The sequence below is a fragment of the Pelecanus crispus genome, chromosome 1, assembly GCF_030463565.1.
Source record: "Pelecanus crispus isolate bPelCri1 chromosome 1, bPelCri1.pri, whole genome shotgun sequence".
Lineage (NCBI taxonomy): Eukaryota > Metazoa > Chordata > Aves > Pelecaniformes > Pelecanidae > Pelecanus > Pelecanus crispus.
Window position 1 is genome coordinate 79111072 of NC_134643.1, and position 22852 is coordinate 79133923.

The 22852-nt window shown below is 37.9% G+C and overlaps 1 protein-coding gene across 1 annotated transcript; it reads left to right on the forward strand.

Moving 5' to 3' along the window:
* The first annotated feature begins 2526 nt into the window (after positions 1-2526).
* On the forward strand, positions 2527-19907 carry SAMM50 (SAMM50 sorting and assembly machinery component). The gene is made up of 15 exons (XM_075714590.1): positions 2527-2547; positions 4598-4708; positions 6056-6157; positions 6955-7042; positions 8159-8265; positions 10168-10298; positions 10512-10599; positions 11162-11290; positions 12007-12078; positions 13204-13290; positions 15794-15864; positions 16644-16711; positions 17548-17694; positions 18622-18763; positions 19570-19907. Exons 1-15 carry the CDS (start codon positions 2527-2529, stop codon positions 19613-19615), a joined length of 1410 nt encoding a protein of 469 aa, XP_075570705.1. The 3' UTR covers positions 19616-19907.
* Positions 19908-22852: the final 2945 nt, after the last annotated feature.

Sequence of the window (22852 nt, forward strand, 5' to 3'; positions counted from 1 at the left end):
TCTCTCTGGAAATAATTTTTTTAAAAATCGACTTTCAGCATAAAAGTATAAATTCTATAAACAGATTGTTAGACAAACAAGCGTCAATAACAAAAGCTTTTTAAAAATGTAATTCTTAACAATATTATGTGTTCAGGTTACTTTTATAGCACTTAAGTGAAATTGGACTTTTACTTCATAAAGGGAAATACACAAATGTGCTTTTAGTGGGCTCCAGTGTCCGTTTGCCTTATGTTTAAACATACTGTTGGTTTCATGGAAAAGCTGTCTGCATGAGATACTGTAGGAACAGTATTATTCTAGGTTGTTGTATGTATTCCACAGTTCATATTACCTCTCTGTGGCTCTTTCCCTCCCAAATACTTCAAGGGAAAAAGACATAAGAAGTGGGAAACATTCACCTGAAGTGTAAACAGGTATAGTTTCAGTGACTTCAGAGGACTTATTTTGTGCTTAATACTTGACTAAGTATTGAGAAGTAGGTAAAATAGTGGCTGTGATTAGTAGCAAACAGTAATTTGAGCAGGTGATAAACTTTACAGAAGATGTTAACAAAAAGCAATATGTAGCAAGTGGTGAATGATGTTTAGGTCTTCTCTCTAATTGCTGCCCAATCATTCTCAATTTTTTTCCCTCCAACTCAAGAGATTTTTCTTCCCTTCTTTCACTTCCCTCCTGTCTCAGTGAGGTATGATAACTCAAAGGAAGTTTTCCAAGACCGACTCTTAGAAGAAGCAAATGTGTAAGACTTAGTGGAAGTATCACTATCCAGGGACCTGTGCAAAGGTCTCGCATAATGGGTTGAAAGTCAGCCAAATCATACCTGTACTGAAGCGATGAGCATTTTTAAACACTTTGCAATCCAAAGGTTCTGCATAATTTTAATAAAGACAACACATTAGTGGATGAATATATCAGGAGAAGTCAATAACTGTTAAGATTAAGTACCCTCTTGATGTTTTGTTATGTCTTGTACAGTTTTTTTGAAGTAGAAGGAAACAATGATGGCCTTAAAGTTGAGTTTGTGCATGTGTTTGGGGGCAGGCGTGTGGTATTTGAAAGCATCTCATTCAAGAACGTGAATTCTGTGCAACTCGGGTGCAACCCTGGGAGGAGACTACAGATGCTTCCTGAGAGTACCTTGTACAAGGAGAAGCAGCAATTAGATTGTGACGCTCAGGAGGGGGAACTTTGGAGCATGAACTTTGGTATCCAGAAGTCTGTCAAATAGCAAAATGTAGCATTTCTGAATTGGACCAGCCTTTAGGCAGTTTCTCGGTTGCAATTTCCCTAAGCTTGAAGTGCTAAATTTTACAACATTAAAATTGATTTTAGAGTGGTGGGACACAGGGGAGAAAGTGTTAAGCTATCTATTTCCATACTATGGAAGACTGGTGCTATTTTACTTCAACTCTTTTGTTAATTTCTTCTGTGTATATATCTTCAAATTTGCAAGAAAAGTTGGAAATATTACTCTTGAGTACAATTAAAAGATTCAAGATGTGTTTTATATTGTCTTTATTTGTAACTTTAAACTTTCTATGATTTAATTTTATAACGTTCTGCAAAATGTTAATTTTACCAGTGTGTGTTAGAATTCAGGCAGGAATGCCAAGTTTTGCTTCCTTTCTATGTACTGAACAGTTATATTAACTACACTTAAATCAACCTTAACCACTTCTTCCGCTGTGCACAGCTCCAATTTTGTCTCCTTTTTCTAAAATAAAAAGACAATCTCTTCTGTTACCACCTTTTCTAAGCTTTCTTGAGTATAATTCACCTAGTGCAAGTTAAATCGGAATGTGTTAATTTCATTGAACATGTAAAAGATTTAATGGTTGCGAGGTGTCATCTTTAAAGAGTAGTAATGCAGGTTACTACTCTGAAGTTTGAGATGCTTGTTCATGCTCCAGCAGGACCCGAAAGTCACCTTAATTTAAAACCTACTTTCTTTCCAATCCATTAGTTTACAATTAACTTTTTGTATTTAAACGGAAACAATTCAAAACCGGAGAAAGCTGTTACTTGGGTCTGGAGGAGGAAAACAAACGTTGTCTCCTTTCTTAGTTAAAACTCAGTAATTTAGCACAGTACAGGTACCAGTGCTAAGTGGCTGTTTTAAACTGACACTGAAATTTCATTTTTTACATTACTTGAGGGCCAATCTGATTTCATGGGGTCCGGTGAGCTGTTGCCACTGTACGTGCTGCAGCAGGCTGCAGTGTCTAGGCTTTAGCGTGCTGCTATAAGCGGATACACGTGAAAACTGATGCTTTTTTTTTTTTTTTTTTTAGGCGGTAACCAATTCGCCAAGAAGTCCGGTTCCCTTGTTCCTGCCTGCGCACGCGCGGCTCCCGGCAGGAAGTACCCGGGGAGCGCACGCTCGGCCCCGCCTCTTCCTGCTCCTCCGGCCAATGGCAGCCGGGGCGGGGCTGTCTGTCATGGCCGCTCCCGTGCTGCGGCCTTGAGCGCCAGCGGCTCTCAGCCCCGCTGCTCCCCCGGCTGCCGCCGCCGCCCCTTGCCGCCATGGGCACCGTGCACGCACGGGTAAGCGCCGCGCTGCGGGGAAGGGTCCTCTGGTGGACATTCCAGCGGCCGGCGCTCGCCCCCGCTCCGGGCCGAGGCCCGAAGGTCGCCCCTTGGCGACCTTCGGGCCTCGGCCCGGAGCGGGGGCGAGCGCCGGCCGGGGCTAGGCCTGGAATCAGGATCGGGCCGCCCTCCCCTGCCCCGCCTTGCCTGAGGGGCTCCGCACAGGCCCCGGCGGCGGCACCCCGGGGCAACGTGCCCAGCGCCGCCGGGGGCAGCCGGGCCGGCAATCGCCGTCCTGCCAGGGACCTACGCGGGGTCCGGCTGGTGGCAGGCGGGAGTTAGGGGTGGGGAAAGGGCCCCGGCCCGGCCGGGCTCCGCTGCCGCCGTCCCGGTGCTCGGAGGCGCCTTACCTTCCCTTCTCGGGTCTTTCCTTCCTCGTTTGCAGCGGTCGGGGTTGACCTTGCCGCGGGGGGCTGGCAAGAGCCAGACTGTGTAAATGAAAACAGCAAAAAAACAAACCAAAACCCAAACCGAAGCACGAAGCAAAGAGAAACTGCCCCACAGCTGCTGCTCTCGCAGTGAGAAGCAGAGGTTGTAGGTTTGCACTTCCTCAGTAAACAGCAGTATTGCTTGAAGAGATCTGTTGTGTCTCACATGCCTGAAGCACTTGGAAGTCCTTGTGAACAGAAGCATAAAACCTGCAAATCCGTACACCATTGCTTAAAGAAGGAAGGTAAAGGTTTAAGGGTTTCTTGTCGTAGGACAAGCAGTGGTTATAATGGCAGCAGAAAAAGCGTGTCTTAAACGTCAGAAAAGAATTTTAAAGAATAAGGATATGTAGGCTCTGAAATACTTCAGGAAGGCATTGAATTCTTCACACCTCAAGGCTTCGCTAGGGAAGCGTTTCTCGGGATACACACCCCTTCGTACACATGTTTAAAACTGACGTAGGTAACTCAGGTATGATTAATGAGTTGAGTGACCTGTTTGGGGGCTAAGAATGGTCTGGATGATTCCTGAAGATCCCAGGTAGAATACCTCTTTCCTGTGAGCCTGCTGAAAGCCAGCAGACTTTTACATAGTGTTTAATTAGACTGACAAATTTATTGCTGTAGGGGGGCTGTTAAGGCTCCAAAGTATCTAATTACCATGACTAATTTGATTTTCAATTTTTTTTCTTCATATTCTTGGTTTTTATATCCATCTGTAGTATCAACTGATATACTATACTGTATGGATGCAGAATGTTTCATATTTGCCTGAAAATTATTGGGAGTGAGAGAGGAGTCTGTGTTCATTTAACTTCATTCTCATATGTAATAGCAATTTACTATTCCAGCAAAACAGCAGTCCTTAAATAATGCAGCAAGTACTATATTAGTGACTTAAGACTAAAAGTAGATTTACTGAGTTACCTAATCCTGATGTCTGCTTTTGCAGGTAACCCTCTATTCACTGTTGTTTGAATCCGTTATCTTCTGATATGTCTTATTTTAGGACTCTTTCAGGTATAGTAAATAAAGCCATGCTCTGCTGGAAACCATGTTGATTAAAATGTTCACCTCTGATGGATAGGGCCTGAGGTTCTTAAGCATTGCTTGGAAGGATACTTTTAAAAGAAATATTAAAATATAAAAGCATATAAATATATGCAAAGTAACATGCTGAAAACACCTTTTTTGTTTTTCAACCTTCACACTCTTCTCCCTCCCAAAAACCCAAACTGAGTAGTGACACCCTGATTTTCTAGGTTTTTTTTTTCTTAAGAAGATAGAATTCATCTTTAACTTGGGAAGCATGCCTTAAAATAAGGTTAATTTTTTGGAAAAGTGTAGAGTATCCTTGAGAAATCATTCAACATGGAAGCTATTCAGCTTTCATTAAAAATTTCAGCAAGCAGGTAGGTAACAAGTGTGCTGGTAATTCCCCTCATTTTAGTTCTTCTTTTTTGCTTTTTTTCCCCTTAGGATCTGATGAGCACAGTGTCAAGAACTGTAGTTTTTTTCCTTTGCAAAAAGTGTAAATCACAAATCCATGTACCATATTAAATGCAGTTTTATGCTTTCAGAGTTTGGAGCCTCTTCCAATGGGTGGGCCAGACTTTGGTGCCTTGGGAGAGGAAGCTGAACTGGTTGAAGTTGAACCTGAAGCCAAGCAGGAAATTCTTGAAAACAAAGATGTAAGTACCTGAATGACATCCTGATTTTTTACTTAAGAGAAATGTCTTGGCACCCTTGCTTACTTGTTTTTCCTAAGGGAACTTCCTAAACTGTGGTTTGAGATGTGAAAGAATTAAATTTAGTACTGTGAATTTAATCTGATGTTGTCTAGTTCCTGTTCTTTTTTTCCCTACCACAGGAGTTGTTATTAAAATTCAACTTTGAGGTAATAGACCTGTTTCCAGATGCTGCTGTTGCCTCTCTCATAAGAGATTACTGCTGCTGCAATACTGCTTAGGAGCAAACCAAGCAGCTGTCCTTAATCTGCTAGAGTGCGGTATTAGCCAGGTTAGGGTAAAGTGCCACCACGTGAATTATGTTACTAAGGGAAATACCAACTTCAGCAGAAGATGGTAACTTTTTTAATATTTCACGTGTCTGTCTTGGCCCGTAATATGTTGAGGGGTGGGATGTTATGCATTATTTTAGTTTTTGTTAAAATTTTCCTTTCCCTTATGCTAGTCAGAGTCATCCTCACCAGAAGCTTGGTAATAACATTTGGTGTTTATTTAGTTCATTATGTATATATTCTGATAGCGTTTTTTAAGCAGTTTGCAGTAATGCTAGGTTGCTCTTACTCTGCTATTTTATTATATGCAAATACATAAAGCATTTGCAGATATTATTTTTTGACACCCCTAAAATTATAATACACTGAAAAGGTTGGAAAAATAAGGGAAATGCAATCACTGTAGTCCATTTGTACCAGCTAACCTAGAGCGTGTTGTGATTTTTAAGATAAAATTATCTCAGATTATTATATAACAAGATGAATGATTTTAAGAAAATATAAAACCTCATAATGCTAGTGATCTTTACATGCATTTTAAAGTGCAGTGCTCCAGTGGTAGTAACTAGTTAGAGTTTAAATATTTATGGCTTGTAGGTTTGTTTTTTCTTTTAACTCTTTGCTTATGTGTAGGTGATACAAGAAGTAGCTAACTACGACTAACTACATGTTTTGTCTTACATGTCTTAATATCTCAGTATGATTTCTGCAGTGACTTGCTTGTCCATACGACACTTACGACTAAAATCCCAGAAGCTATAGTCTGTTACTGTCTCTTCTGCTACAACCGGTTTTAGCTTTGGTATTAGAGTTCTTTTTTCTTTAATTTTTGTGTTAAGGGAAAAACTTTCTGGAACTGTAGATAGCATTGATTCCTGATAATGTAGGTTAGCAGTAATTAGCCTAGGAATCTTCAGGGTTTTTCACTTGGGCAGCAACACTTTTCTGCGTTGGTGATTCTGATACTCAGTATTAGATGCAAATTCAGTGCTTGTGTTTAAATATCTGTTCTGTTTAGGTGGTGGTTCAGCATGTGCACTTCGATGGACTTGGAAGGACCAAAGATGACATTATCATGTATGAAATCTCTGATGTTTTCAAGGCTAAAAATCTCATTGATGTAAGTACTGTAGTGAATATCAGACCTACTGTTTAAAAATTCAGGTTACGATTTTCTCTCTTTCCTGCTTTGGACTACTCCCTTCAGACATGGGGCAACTTTGTCAAGTTTTGTGATGATTCTGATCTTGTGATAATGGAAGCCAAACTTAAATATGAAATACTGACAGATACTATATTTTCTGATGTATTCAGCTCAAAGACATTGTGAGATGGCAAACAGTACTCTCGGATATTTTTTTTCAGCTTCACTCTTCCCATTTGAGAATTGCTAACTGTGTAGGTGACACTTTCAGTTAATTTGCTTAAGAGAAATTATTGGATCTCAGCACAGATAACTGATGCTGCTCTTCACAATGGATCAAAATGTGAGTTAGACTGTATGTCCTTGCACTTTTAGGTGGTGATTCCTTCTGGAGTACAGCTGGCAATTAGACCTGTCAATTGGTCTAAATTTAAACAGATTTAAACAGTGTTTGGGTTTTTTGCAAAAAGCATGGGCCTAGTAAATAGGTATATGTTTTAAGTACTGAAGCCTATTTGAATAATAGGTTTAAGTATTGTAACAGTTAGGATGCAAACTAACAGCAGGTAGGAATTGAGCCAGATGCTCTCAGTTTAATTTCTTTTTTTACAGATTCAAGTGTTAGAGTGGTTGTGATCTGTTTTGAAGGCGCATATATGTGTCTTTGTATACAAAATCTGTGAATATTGTATGACTTAGCTGCATTTTAACTGTTTTATCCTAGTTATTTTTTTGATAACCTGAAAGACTGAGCTACTTATCTCATCCTGTAGGTGATGAGAAAATCGCATGAAGCTCGTGAAAAGTTGCTTCGTCTAGGAATCTTCAGACAGGTAGAGGTTCTGATCGATACCTGTCAGGGTATGTATTGCCTCATTAATCCTCACCTTTTTCCTCATACACACATAGACACATGCATACCGATAATGTATATTTTCATGTGTAACACGTTGGACATTTTTTGTGTATATGACTTACTCTCTCATGTATCTTTATATAATTTTAGATGTACATGTAGGTGTGCTATATGTACACAAATGTATGTGTCTACATCCATTACCCTTATGAAAAAGATGTATTTGCATGTATCTATATATGTGTATATAAATGTTATTTGTATGCATGCAAAAATGAGTGAATTTCCAGCACTAAGTTAATTATAGTACACAACCCTTAATCCGAAGTTGCAGAGGAACACTTGAGGAAAAGCTTGAAAATGTGTCCTTTACTTCCATGTATTACATGTCACGTAACTGACATTATACCAGCACATCCTTGGTGCTTAAGGAAGTACTAGTAATTGTATCAGTGCTTGTGATTAAAAATTGGCTTATAGTATATATGGGGCAGCTGAACGTATGCATGTTTTACAGTAAGGTTCAGTTGGCATTCCCAGGCTTGTGGTTGCTTTTCAAACGTGTTGCTGTTCTCTTCAGCAGAGGAAAGTTGTGTTACTGAGAAGGAAACACAGTGCAGTCCCACAGGTTGTTGGAGCTGGGATGCTGTCCCATTTGCTTCAAGCAGAATTAGGTACCCTTGACAGCTGTGTTTTGGAACAGCTGCCGTAGCCAGAGCCCTCAGGGAACTGGGCGGTTTCTGTTGTTCAGCAGTTACTCACAGAGCGCTGGGAGCTCTGCCCTAGTGACAGCGTTCTTCAAGCCATGTCTGGACCACTTTAATTTCTGCTTATTCCAGTGTAAGAATTTGTATACGTCTTTGGTTTTAGTGGGTAGGTAACAAGCAAATGTTACTATTTCATAGCTAAACTAACATGTTGATGATTAAAGCCAGTCATGCTATGATTGAACCAAATTCTGCACTCATATCCAAAGGACATCTTTTTCTCAAGCCATTTTTCTTTGTAATGTAGACTTTTATTATTTAATTCAAACAGTTTTCAAATAATTCAAGTCATCTTCTTTCTGCATTTTTCTAAATAGCTCTTTAGAGATAACATACATTTGTTTGTTTATGTAGGAGATGATGCCCTTCCAAATGGTTTAGATGTAATCTTTGAGGTAACAGAATTGAGAAGACTAACTGGAAGCTATAATACTATGGTTGGCAACAATGAAGGCAGTATGGTATGAATTATTTCAAATAATTATTCATTCCTTTTGACATTCTTCTTACTTTCATGTTTCAAACCTAGCAAGGAATTTGGTGATTAAATAAGTAAGGACTTGATCCAAGCCAAATTATTTGCTTTATCCAGCTTTACTAAGGCTTTGCCAGACCTTTGTCTCTAAAGAGTCTTTGTATTAGTCAGGCTTTCATTCAGCAAAAGCCTATTTTGAGCTAGGGAAGAATGTTGTAGCTTTCAACTCAGTATGTTAATTTTTTAATTCTTAAAATGACTTAAATTATTTCTTGATAAAATTTAAGATGCTTTATCTACTGGCGAGACTAGTAAGGAGTTTGGCATTTAGTTTCTATGAAATCTATTTAAAGTGTTTTTCTTCTCAGCTGAAATGCTTTATGTTTGACTTAGAAATTGTTCTTGGTTTTCACTATTTTAGCCCAGTGCCAGTTATTTTGGGCTGCAAAATGCCAGGTTCTCCAGAACCATACAAACTGTGGAACTTGTTTCTGTTTGATTCAATTAAGGATGCATCAGATTAAAATGTTGTGTGAAAAATATTTACCAATTGACAGAAAAAGTAACAGCTGTGCTGTTGTTCTGTTAATGTCCTTTAAACAGAAGTGCTGGTGTAACATAGATTATTCTTTCAGGTGCTCATTCCTGCACCCGCTCTGCTTTCTCATGCACGTAGTGCAGCTGTGGCTGTGGCTGGTAGATAAGCCAGATCAAGGGACTCATCCTTTTCTTCTTAGGGGTATTTTTAACCTGGATAAGATATGGCATGACTCAGGTGATGGTGTTTTGCAAGTGCAGGGACAACAGGAACTCAGAGAGTTGAGAGCTGCTTACGCAGCTCCGCTGCTGAGAGCGATGTCCAGGGTATCCATGGCCTGAATGAAACCAGTGGGGAATCACACCTGTTGGTTCTAGTGAATTTGAAAACAGTCTGAAAGCTGCTGTGGTTTCTCTTTTTGTACTCAGCTTCCCCATCTATTTGATTTTAATTGGTTACAGAGAAGTAAAACATTTGAACGATACAAAAGCATGACTTGTATACACTGGTATTGGCAGCAGAGATTATGTCTCCTTAAGAGTTAAATAGATTTGACATTTATTCTAGTCCCTTAAATTCACCTGAAGCCCATAGATCTAGTATTTCATACAAATAGTCCCTTGCATTAGTGCTTTCTGGTTAGATAATTGCTTAGTAGCCATCATCAGGATTTGGCAGCTTCTTCACATTCTTTTAAAATAGAACACACAACAATAGAACAGTCCTGGTAGCGTCTGTGCTTGGAGGAAACCTGCTCCATCCTTTCTGCCAAAGGATACAAGGAATTTGTGTCAGAACAGGCAAAAGTGTTTAGCTAGTTTCTGTAGAATTGTAATGGTATGTTGTACTACCATCAGGACCGGTGCAAAAATATTTTATCACTCAAAACAGAAATACAGGGGAGTGACTCTGTACTGATAATTTTCTATTGGCTTATTGCTGTGGGTCTGATGAACCCTACCTGACAAGTAGTTTTCCTGATGGAAAGTCTGCAGTTGCAGAGCAGCTGCTTATTATGCCAAAGACTTATTCTCCTGGGCTTTGAGAGTAGCTGGGATATTTTGCTTGAAGTAATAGCAGTACTGATGATACAGTGAGAATGCAGGTTAAGTCAGCAGCTACTGGACAGCAGTAAAAATTGGATGATTAATGGTAACTTGTGCTATTGTGATGGCTTTTCCTGCCAGTGCAGAGAAAAATCTGACTTAAAAGAAAAGCGCATTCAATTACAACTATTTTTAATGTCTTCATTTCTCATTCTTGTGGTAGATATACTTGTCTTCAGTATATGATTAAGATGCAAGACAGCAAAATATATGAAATGTTGTGGGTTTTTTTTATTTTCCATAGGTACTTGGGCTCAAGTTCCCAAATCTCTTTGGACGTGCAGAAAAGGTAACCTTCCAGTTCTCCTATGGAACAAAGGAAACTTCATATGGCCTGTCATTCTTCAAACCACAGCCTGGAAACTTTGAAAGAAAGTAGGGGATGCATTTTGGAGTACTTCTTTTTTTTAGTGAAGGAATATAAAACAATTAATAAGATCTTTCATTGAGTAATAATTAAATTTATTCCTTTGCTGAGGGCCTGTTAATAATGTAGCAGAGCTGGTTTCTTAAGTTTTTGTCATAATTTAAAACTCCACCTACTTAAATAGTTTCATTTTCAAACCTACCAGTAACGTTGTATTTCAGTTTTTCAGTTAACCTGTATAAAGTAACTGGACAGTTCCCTTGGAGCTCTCTGCGTGAAACTGATAGAGGAATATCAACAGAATTTAATGTAAGTGTAGCACAAGCGTTTGTGGAACACATGCTTCATTAATTTAAATTAAATAATTTAGGTCACAGCTGGCTTTCGCAAATATTTGGTTTACTTTTTTAATGATTGAAGCACTTGTGCGCAGGGCTAACTTGTCATTATTTGAAAGAGGTCAATGATTTTAAAATGACAGAGGTAGGCACCTTAGTCTTTTTGTTAGAATTAAATCTTATTTTGGCCATATAAAAATACCAATATGTTTTTCTCCAAATTTTTAATGTTTAAAGTATCATTTCAGAGAGGCAGCTGGTTGCCTAGCTCACTGTATCAACCCAATTCAAGATATTTTTTATTTGGGATGGATTAAGTAGTGTGCACCTACTTGGAGAAACTCTCTTGGCTGGAGGAGAATTAGCATTAATCTGAAGTGAAAAAGGGTTTCTCTCTGATCCAGGAAGTTTGAAAAGAAAAAGCATAGACTCATGTATAAATAAACTTTAGAGAGAAAGATTTTTCAGGGAAATGTTTATTTTAATTTTGTAGCAAAATTTTTTTCATGTCTTACTCCATTCTTTATTTCTAGTTTCCAATCTGGAAGACCAATCACACGCTGAAGTGGGAGGGTGTGTGGAGAGAACTTGGCTGCCTTGCTAGAACAGCATCCTTTTCTGTTCGAGAAGAAAGTGGACACTCTCTTAAATCTTCTCTCTCTGTAAGTCTTTTTCCTTATAATTTTTTAAAACACATTATTTTGAGTCATTAATACTTACAAAAGATACCAAAGGAGCTTTTTGTCTTAGTAGGTAGTGTGTTTTACTTCAAGTAGCTTTTGCTGTGTTTGGTCATTCACACAGAGTCATCCAGGAGGTCCAAATAGAAGACGTATTTTCAGAGTTGACTGTTGCATTTTGACTGTTGCTTAGGCTGGCTTGTTCTTTCTGCAGGGCCTCCCTCTGTGTCATCTGCCATCTCTTTTTGCAGAATTGTCTTGTTTTGTAGAAGACAGGATCAGTAAATTTCGTCATCCTGCAGTTGCTATGCCCTTTCTAAATGTTCTTTCCTCTACCAGTTTTTGGTCGCTTGTCATCTTTAACTTGTAGCTTACAAATTGTAGGAGATAAACTATTTGCAGGTTACTGTCACAAAATTGGTGATTTACACTAGGGCATTGTTGCTGCTATATTTCTGATGTGTACCATGGCCAAAAGGTATGAATATATATATATATATATTTTTGATGTGGCTTCTAAAGTCAGAACTAAGTTAGTCTGTAGGTATGTTGTTCCCAAATGCATGGAGCTACACTAGCCTTAGCTGAACTGTGTCTGTCTTCCACTGTGTGCACAGTTTTTGAAGGAAAATAGTAGTGTCACTCCGTGGTATTCAACAGATAGGAGAACCTAAAAATAATTGTTTGATTCTTTTCAGCATGCTATGGTTATTGATTCCCGGAACTCTTCAATCTTGCCAAGACGAGGTGCTTTGCTAAAAATTAATCAGGTATTAAATCACTTATACTATTACTGGACTTTATCTGTAAGTATGTTTGAGTAAGTCTTAATTTAGCTAATTGATGTTCATGTTAAAAATGTCTAAAGTCAGAAATCAATCATAAATTGACTAGGAGGCAGTGATGGTGAGTATTTACTTTTTATCTTTACAGTGTGTGCCTTTTCAAATCATGAAACCTTTTTTATGGTGGCAAATTTTCATTTGTATACCATTGGTCAAACAGCACAGCCATTTTATCTTGCCATTAGCATTAAATTATGTATTAGCCAAGATACATTATCCCTGACAGTATTTACTCTATACTTTACAGTAGGTATTAGTCCTTGTTTTCTAACACTGTAATGTAGGACTGCCAGACTGTGGTCCTGTTGCTACATACAAAGTTTGTAAGTCTTAGAATTAAAGATGAAAGACTGGGTAAAAAATAAGTCTCAAAGGCATACACATGTATCATTTTGGCACAGAAAATGGTTTCCACTCTTGTTACTTTCAGAGCTTTTAGAAAACTGGATTTTCTGCTGTATGGGTTAATACTTTAGAAACATGAACTTCTGCAATGCTTTAGAAGCAGATTGCTTTGAAATGTCATTGGAACTAGAAGTGTTAGTGTTCCTGTGAGCAGCAGTGAACTATTCTGTTTCTGAGTGAGAAAGTTGGTTGTAATTCAGGGTTTAGTTAACATATAATTTGTTAGATGCTGCCTTTAACGTTGATTCAGTCACTTTTCAACTAGCCCTGGTGTAATACAACTGGCTGGCTGGTTCTTCAGCCATGCTTTAGTACATATGAAATCTTCTCAGGTCTAGGTAAATACAATAAGAGTTTTGATTTCGGGTGCTGAATTTTCCAGCTCCATTCTATTTTGCCATCATTTACAAAATGGCTTAGAAAGCAATACCTTGGTTTAATATTCAGAGGAGAAAATTGCAGCTTACTGTTCTGAGGGTCATGCATGGTTTTTCATTGGTCCAAAATTCAGTTGTCTCTCCATACCAGTGTATCTATATTTCTTGTACAGAAAATACTGCTTATGCTGATGCAGACACAATGAACTTTTAAGGGGAAGAAACATGTAAAATCCATTAAAACTTTCATAAACTTATGTCTTTGCAGGAATTGGCTGGCTATACAGGTGGAGACGTGAGCTTTCTAAAAGAGGATTTTGAATTTCAGTTGAATAAGCAACTTATCTGGGATTCGGTAAATTTTTTTAAAGATAATTTAGTAATTGATCTGCATTAACAAGTGAGGTTATTGAATCTATGTCTTACGATGATTTTTCACCATGGATTAGAAAAAGATCATGGAAGTGAAAGATGGATGGTGTAGATGTCTTGATTTGTTTTTTTGAAAGTGAAATACTCTTTATTTTTAACCTGATGTTCCTGCAGTGCACAGTCACTTGAAAAGTGGGTATTTTGGAAAGAACTTGTTTGATAGTTAACCATATGAACTATTTTCCTTTCAGAAGTAATGTTGAGCATGTCTGTTCTTTGTGATCTTTCTTAAGAGTGATTTTCCAGAAACTTATTACAGCCTTGTTCTCTCTCTTTCATGTGGTTATGAATATTCTGACTAATCTTGGTTTAGTTTTCTTTTGTCATGGTAAATTATTAATAGATGACTACTAATTTTGGTATCATAGCATGTAATTATTTCTTCTATGTACAATTATTGGGCAAGAATTGGAAGGCTCATTTCACTACAACACTAAGCTTGCACTACAACATTTTGAACTTCATATTTGTGCACAATGAATGATTTAAGTTCCAAGTTCCAATAAGAAAGACACATGGTAGCGTGAGAAGTTTACATGAGATTCCAGTCTGCCACCCTACCCACAGAGCCCATCACAGATTTTATGATGCGGTGTCTACATTAGTACTTTGGTTTGGAGTCACTGTGTGGTTTTGAAGCAAATTCCTGTATCATCGTCACTTAGGAGTCTTGGTTTGGTTGGCAGAGCAGTTCCTGTGTATACCGACTAGATTTCCTTCAGAGGAAATGACACTGGATAACTCCACTCCAAGTTCATTTTTAGTGTCCTCCAGCTTCTTATGAGAACATAAGAATGAGGTCTTAAATTTCAGGCAGCTTTAACAGCATAGCGCTAGTATTAGGTCGAAATAGGTGTTTTTCTGCTTAGTGGAATAAGAATTTAACTATATACTAGAAATATTTCTGTCTGTATTTAGAAAGAAGTTCTTTATCACATGGAGATAGTGCAGTAAGTTCCTGCCTTATAGCTGAATGGGGAATTAAACAGCAACTTCCATTATGAAGATTTAAAAATAAAGAGGTTACAATAATTTGCATCCCAACATACTAAAAAACCAAACCCAAAACAAAACAAAAAAAGCATTGAGATCTCTGTGTCTTGAAAGCCTTTTAAGAAGTATTTGAATGATGAAGAAATTCTAGGAGACTGGAAGAACGTTAGCATTATGCCAACAGTACAACTGAAAAACTCCAAGCTACTTTCGTAGTGCAGATACTAATGAGCTGATGCTGTAAGGATCTGTTGGTCCGCTGTTTCATGCTTTTGTTCTGAGGCAACTCAGTGCAATGAAGTTCTTGAGTTAGACCAATGAGCCAATGCAGAAGGGCATTTTAAGGCTATTTGCTATACCCCCTTCTTACTGCATCATTATTTTTGCATCTTCCATGTGGTGGAAGAAAAGGCATTGCCTGATGAGCGGACTTCTAGTCATCTGACATTTATTTGCTGTCCTTCAGTTGAGAAAGACAGCATATTTTCCTATGAAGTAATTTAATGGCTTCATGGCTATGCAAAGAGGACTTTGCTGTTTCCCATTACTGCTAATATGCCTGCGTTGTGAAAGTGAAGCATATCTCATCATGTGGTGTACATAAAATTATGTCATCCTTTGCTCATGAGTGTAGACTTGTGTGCAGCCGGCTTTTGCATACACCATGTGTTGTGTAACCAGATATGCAAATACAGCCTGATGAGTTGACATCTGATAATGGCAGGAGGCTTCTGGGGACTCTCAGGGCAGAAGGCAGCAGGAGTGTGCTGTAAAATTAGAGAAATTATTCAACACCTTTAGCCTAGGTATTGACAGTAGATCTCACCATCTGGCAGTAGTATTTCTACTTGGTACACAGGCAGCAGGCAAATGATTAAATGTATTTATTATAGGTTTGGCTCCAAAGAATTCCTGTATAGATAAGCAGTAATGATGTATGTGTATTTGATGTCAATATAGTGAGTTGCAGAAGATGGTTTCATTTAATTATAAGCCTAAGTTACAGACAGGTAGTAATTGTACATGTTTTGGTAGCTATTTGGTGGACTTAGCGTCCTATGGGTTTAAAATTGCCAGGAGTAATTTATGTCAGCAGTGTTGTCTTATTTCAAGATGTGAAAAGTCCTAAGAAAATAGGAGCTGGATGAGTGTTTCCTTTAGCTATTGTGAAAGTAGCACTTGGTTCAAATGTGCTGTATTGACTTTTTCAAGTTGTAGCACTGCATAAAAGAAAGAGGGCAGCAATGATCAAGAGTTTCCTGAAAATACAGTTACTGATGGTGTGATACCCATGCATACACTGTGATCATATGTAACTTTCTGTCAGACTAATGGGAGCTCTGCCTGTTACTGAGCGATGAAATTTTCCTAATACTGTTTTTAGGGAAATTAAGTAATACGTATTGATAAACAACTTCTTTTTCTCTCCAAAGGTTTTTTCAGCATCACTTTGGGGTGGAATGCTAGTACCTATTGGAGACAAGCCATCCAGTATAGCTGATAGGCAAGTTTTTTTAAATGTTTCTTAATATTTTCAGTCAACCCAGGTAATGTATAAAGAAAACTCTGTAGTAGGAGAGAGAAGCAGTAGTAGTTCTGGTTCTGAGGAGAATAAAATAAGTTTCTAGTTAGCTTTAATTGTATGTTAGTACTCAAGCCATGCCTTCTGTTTTTGATTTTCATATTGGGGTAGTATAAATTTATAATTTGCTGTGTAGTAGCTCTGCCTGCCAATATTTATGGTTGCAAAATGGTATTTACCATCTCTAAAATTTTGTATCGGGCATAGGTAACACTGTAGGTATTTTTAGATTTAAAGCCATATTGTAACTATGCTGGCTTTTTACGCAATTTTGCCCCCTAACACCTGTGTTTCAAGATCACTAGCAGAAACTATTTAGACTTAAATTAATTTACAGTAAATACTAAGTGTCAGCTTCACGTGTGATAAATCTTAACTACAGTATTTCTATCAAAATTATTGCAACAGACATAGTCAGACATTCTGATTCTTCTTCAGTGCTGGGGAACCTTCGGTTTTGATCTTTGTAAGTGATGAAAGACTGATTTTTATTTTTAATACTTCCATTTATTTTGAATTTTTTGCCAAATGCATCAGGATTTAGATATACATGTAATTTCTTGTATTTCTTTAAATACACTTCACTAAACCTGTTACAAAGTTACCTGTAACTGTGGAAGGCAATGTTAGAAATATGGCTAGATATTTTCAAATATGTCCTTCAAGTGAAGCATTAAATTAAATTTGACTGTATTCACTAGGTTTTACCTTGGTGGACCAACAAGTGTGCGTGGATTCAGTATGTACAGCATTGGACCCCAGAGTGAAGGTCTGAAACTTTGAAATCCCACTCCTCTGACAATACTAGTGTGTAATAAATATTAGTATGTAACAAAGAATCAGATTCTGTCCTTAAGCTTTGTATATCTTAAAAATAATTGCACTCATTCTGCACTTTGAATCTGAGAAGCGTTACGTCTTTGATCTGTTGTTATATATTAGTTCACAATGGAATAAAGCCTGGTAGTTCTTAGTTAGGCCATAAGCTAATTTTGTAAACCAAGTGTGTGTTCAGACTTGCATACTTCCAGTGTGTCACATTAATTAGTAAGCAACCTTCAAGCTGAAAAAATTCCCAAAAGTTGAGTTATAGCAACAGTCACGTTAAATCTCTATTTGATACAGCATATGTTCAGGTAGCTTAGGGGAAAGGTAATCTGATCAACAAAGGTGTTTCAAGAGCCAGGAGCTTCCTCAGTTCTATCCTTACTCTGCTGCTGACTTGCTGTTATCAGTGGATTCAGTATATTTTAAAGCTAATTGTTTAATTGTATCAATTTCCCATTTTTAAAACTAAGGCAAGTATTTGAGGTGTTCAGGAGGTAGTCTCTGATGAACCACAAGTAGATGCATGCCTCGGGCTGTTCTGCTGAGGGAATGAAGAAAAATGGTAGTTCACTTAGAAGGTTTAAAGAATTGTGTAAGCGCTGATTTTTTCACTTGATGGTGGTGAGGTTGGAGGGAGCTAGAAGCAAGTGGCAAGAATTGTAAAGGGTAGAAGTGCAATGTAAAACAATTTAAGGATGTGTTCTTGTACCTTTAACAACTGGTTCTTTTAATATATTCCACAGTAAGTGCCTTTATTCCAACATTTTACCTAAATAGGTGATTACTTGGGAGGAGAAGCCTACTGGGCTGGAGGCTTACATCTGTACACCCCTCTTCCTTTCCGGCCAGGCCGGGGAGGGTTTGGAGACCTTTTCCGAACACATTTCTTCCTTAATGCTGGAAATCTCTGCAATCTTAATTATGGTAAGACTCAATAGAATTCTATATAACAAAACTTGCTTCTGTCTGTATATATAAAACCAAAAAGAACAGGAGAGCTGTTCTGTGTCTATTTAGTCAGAAGCAGTTTGTTTACTGCATATATTCTGGTGCCTGTCAAAAAGCTGCTGCTACTAACTTGTATATTTGACAGATTGCCAGTAATTTTTTTAGCTTTCTACATAAATTCAAGCACAACTTGTAGGAAAGAGAGCTAAGACGGTAACAGTAGTATCTGTGAATTGGTGATGTTTGCAGACCAGTATGGTAATTGATAACACCTGCTGTCTTACACAGTTCTAAAGGGAGATTGGAAGTCGATGTTTTAGTGGGATTCTAATGTTTTCTGGGATGAACTAAATACAAAAGTGGTGGCATTACAGTGTAGATGAGAGTGTGGTAGCTGATGTGATTTTTTTTTTTCTTTCCCTTCCATTCCCAACTTTTTTCAAAATATATTTCAGTGTATTAGTGTATGATTTTTCAGTATCAGTTCAATCAATTTGAGGATATAGGGATATTTGATGTCTGCCTTGCTTGATGGAAGAGAGGTGGCATCCATATGGGATGGTGACACTTCATGCACAATTGAAAAGCAGACGAATCACCTTCAAAATGAATAGAGACCCACTAAAGACAAAAGTCTTCAGTACTCATTTCCAGATTCATGCAAGTAGGTACCCTGTGGAGGGAAATGAAGATCAACCAGCAATCCACCTAGAACTGTAGAAGTTTGTAGTTCGAGTCCAAGGTATTTGGTTGGCATTTATGGCAGTTGTGGGTAGTGAAGAAATTTTGAATCTGCAGGGGATGCTCCAAAGTAGTCTGTCTTCTAGCTCTAAAAATCCAGTTAGCCTTTGACGACCTTGACAGTCAACTTTGATTCTTGTTCTCCTGCTCTTTTGCTTTTAGGTGATGGTCCCAGAGCTCACCTACAGAAGTTGGCAGAGTATATCCGATGGTCTTATGGTGCCGGAATAGTGCTGCGACTTGGAAACATTGCTAGATTAGAACTTAACTACTGTTTCCCCATGGGAGTACAGTCTGGTGACAGGTTTGGTTTTTTACACCAATTTCTTTAATAGTAACTGGTTTTAAAGGTTACTGCGCTTCTATCTGGTTTTGGCAGAGAGAATTGCTTCCTTTAAATTTTGTTTATTCTATGCCAGTTTAGAGATTTTTTCAGCACTTGATGCTCTTCTTTTAGTTCGCTGTACTCATGTTGGTTTCCCAGTACTTCTTGGTTTAAGACTTGGTATCTCAAGTTCAAAGTTCATTGAACTTGAGATTAGCCGTTGAAATGTTATCAGCAGCTGTATAGCAGGTTTTATTTCTTTAGGGGAAACAATCACACAAACAGCTCATGGGATTTTCTTAAGCTTTCCTAAAAAAAGTGGTTGGATAAATACTGAGTTTAATGTCTTTGAAAAATTAAAACAAGTTTAATTATAGATAAAGGGAGAACAAATTAATTTGTTAGCAACCAATTATCCTACACCAAGCAAATATTATAGTACTGAATAGAAAAGCTTCAGGGGGCCTGTTCTTGCCTGTGAATACTGTGTGAGATACTCTGTATTTCGTACAGGAGTTGGATTATATTCCTACTTCTCATTCATGTGAAATATGAATTAATAATAGCCATTTGAAAATTATGGGCTTTATTTTGCAAATGTAAATACTCCATATGGATGAGAGATTGGCAAAGCATTTATTTAAAAAAGCCTTTGTCAGCAAAAATTTGAACTGTGACTTTCCAAAGATTGAAATCCTTGGGAATTTGGGGGTAGGGAGAGTTGATTTTAATTTCATCAGTACCTTCTGTATCACTTACAATGTTTATTATTTGTTTCTTTTCAGGATATGTGATGGTGTTCAGTTTGGAGCAGGAATCAGATTTCTATAATACAGAAACATTTTACATCAGTATATGAAATTGTGCTCTGTAATTGAAATGAAGACTGTAATATAGCTTGATACGGTCTAACTTTTTTCTTGAAATACAGATACACTGCTGAGCGATTTACCTCTCAGACTCCACAAGAAACTACATTAAAAAATTATGCTCTAAAGGTTCATTGTATCTCTGATTCTTATCAAAGATGGGAGTGTGTTTGTAGGATTCTAGCTATTTTAACTTACAGTTTTTTGTTATTAGTTGTTATTTAAAATATTAGAGAGTTGTGTCAGAAATTGGCTCTTGGATACCGTTCACATGAGTACAGTTGTCATTGGCCTGCACAGCCTTCATTCTTCCAGCCACAAGTCTCAGAAGTATTGGGATGACCAAGTGTGAATCTGGCTGGAGTGGAAATGTAAGGGGGACAGTTTTTCTCCATGAGCAAATGACCCTAAAAAAATTCTGTTCTGCATCAAAAATTATTTTATACGAATAATGGTTGTAAGTGAATCAAAATGTTCTGATTGGAATATATTTCACTCTTGTAAAATCATCTACATTTAAATGCCTCCTACAATCTGAATTGAATACTGTAAAAATTCAAGTCAGCTGCTTAGCACAGTAAATACTGAAATTCAAGAATAACTTTGAAAGGTTCAGGGTTCTCAACTCTGAGGCAGTTTTGAGTGTTCTAATGCTCTTAGTGAAGCCATCGATTTGGGCCTTGCAAACAGATCTTTTTGTAGCAGTTGCAAAAGGGATGTCTAGACGTGATCGTGTGATACTATCTTGTTTGCTTTTGTGTCAGAGGCATGCGTCTCTACTGACTTCTTTAGATGCTAATTTCACTTAAAAGTGACCTCCTGCTTTATCACTCGACATATATTCCAGTTTTTATAAGGTTGGACTAATTCACTAGTTTAGTTCTAACAACTCATCTTTGAAGATAGCTACATGTGCATTTTTTTTATATGTATCGGTCCTGAGTTGTCATTGTCCTAAGAGAATCTGAACCTAGAATCCACTTTCCTTGCATCTAAAATTACATTTTTTTGTTACTAGGTGTTGACAAAATTAAAGTCATAATACAAAGAAGATTCTGAGAGAGTAGAACAGAAATACACAAGCTGTTATACTCCTGATTTCTTCTACTCAGCTAAAGTCACAGGTTTGGACATACTGGCAAGCTACTTGACTTTGCCGAATGCTGTCGGGACTGCCATGAGATCTTGTTCCCAGTCAAGTTAGCACTGAGACTCCACTCTAATTAAAGAGACCAGAGTTTTATACATTGCTTAATCATCGGTATATATTCCTGTTGCTGTAATACAGTAACTAAATTTGTTCATGTTGATAACTCACTTTCCAAAATACGAAGGCTGGAAACTGATCTGCTTGGTTTTGCAGAGCTCCGCTTGACTAAACATCCTTCCCTTTTTATAAAGTTGCAGCAACAGGCTCACAGATGTTCAAAACAGAAAATTGTGTGAATGACAGAAGTCAGGTCTATTTCAAATACCAAAATTTAATATAAAGAACCTTTTTTTCCAGTGTGTGTATCTGACAGCTACTGTAGCAAACACATATTTAAGAAAACATTTCTGATGATTTTTTGTTGTTATGAGATAAAATATGACACTATGTTAAGAATGTCAACAAATGTTGCTGTTTTTTCACCAGCACTGTCTACATTTTGACATCTAAAAATATTTTTAGTGGGAAGAATGGGAATGTTTAGATACCAAAAGACTGTTAGGATTTTCTCCCAGGAGTTCAAAGTTTATTTTGGTCTTGTTGATAAAATGTGATGTATTCTGTTGCCTTAAGAACTCCTTTTTGTGCCCACTTACTAAAGACTGGTCAAGCGCAGTACTTCAATAAATGAGAGAGTCCTAAGCTAGTATCATTTGGCCATTTTAGAGGGGAAAGTAGCCTTCCTGAGTTGGGCAGGCCTACAGAAATAGCCTCAGCCTGCACACTAAGCAGCAGCTAGTCCGCAATTAAGTTTTGAGAGAACTGTCATGTATATGAGAAATAAGGGATGAATGGGGGAAACTTTGCTGAAGGCTGAAGAGGCCTTTCAAGCACATCTGCTGAGAGACCATGATACACTGCACACCATAGAATTGTCCAGTAAGAATAAAGGCAGAAAAATCATGTTACACGAGTCTTTATGGGTCACCGTTTCCCTACCTGTACTGCACTACATCGAAAGATAACATTTTCTTACGGCATATAAAAAGTGCACAAAAGCTATCACAGTGCATAAAGTATTCCTGTATTCCTCTGGAAGGAACATCTGGATTACACTGTTACTCTACAAAATATTGATATGATTAATATATTCCCATTTGAAATTTGTTGCAGAGGCTCTAATAATTAGGATGGCTAAGACAGAAATCAGAATCCCACCAGAAGCTGCGGTAGTGCTAAGTGGACTCGGTGCTAGAACGGCTCTGGACAGACCTGAAGCAATTCTCCTCTTGGCTGACTGCATTTCTGGCCATAGAGTTTGTCTGTGAAAGGATAAAAGGCGTAAGGAAGGCCTGCAGTTGTAACTGTGATTCAAAAGCATAGTATGTGCTTAAATGGGTAGTTTTGGATATCACTTTATCTATTGAGGAGTTGAGATGCTCTTGCTTTTATAGTCATGCCCAGTGTTTGGGACAGTAAGATGGTGACAAATGCCTCCAGATGGTACACCTCAAACAACTGCCCACATGCTTGTGAATTCTTTTAATTTTATGTGAACAGTGCTGAGGTTGCAAACACCACCTGAAGCAAGAGTTTCATCATCTGTGTTGTTACTTCACTGCTTACAGTCCTTTCTAGGGTGAAAAGAGGCCTGGGGAAGAGAGGAGGGGTTTTTGGGACAACGGCTGTACAGTCTTGTTGCTGTGTTGGGGGCACCTCTGAGCCAGTGAGAAGGCGGCAGTAATGTTTCAGAAGCAGGGCTAATATTTGTATCACCAGTAATAAGAAAATGGGTGATTTCTTGGAGTTGTTCCACTTACATAAAAAAGTTGAAAATGCTTTTTGTATTTGCACGATGTGGTGGTATTAGGCACTGTTAATGAGTACGGTGCTAGGGAGCTTTGGAGGAATGTGGAAGAGGAAATTGAGAGGTTGTTAGAACGTAAGGGGCAGGTTTGCTGCCATGTTGGGAAGAGCATAACTGTATTTGATTTAAAAAAATAAGCATTAAAAATAAAATACGATGCTGACCTCAATAACATGGAAGTG

Excerpts from the sequence above, each read along its gene's own strand:
- SAMM50 (XM_075714590.1), top strand. The coding sequence starts at position 2,527 with ATGGGCACCGTGCACGCACGG. Across the intron at positions 7,043-8,158 it reads TCTGATCGATACCTGTCAGG|GAGATGATGCCCTTCCAAAT; the intron begins GTATGTATTGCC and ends TTGTTTATGTAG. Across the intron at positions 8,266-10,167 it reads GCAACAATGAAGGCAGTATG|GTACTTGGGCTCAAGTTCCC; the intron begins GTATGAATTATT and ends TATTTTCCATAG.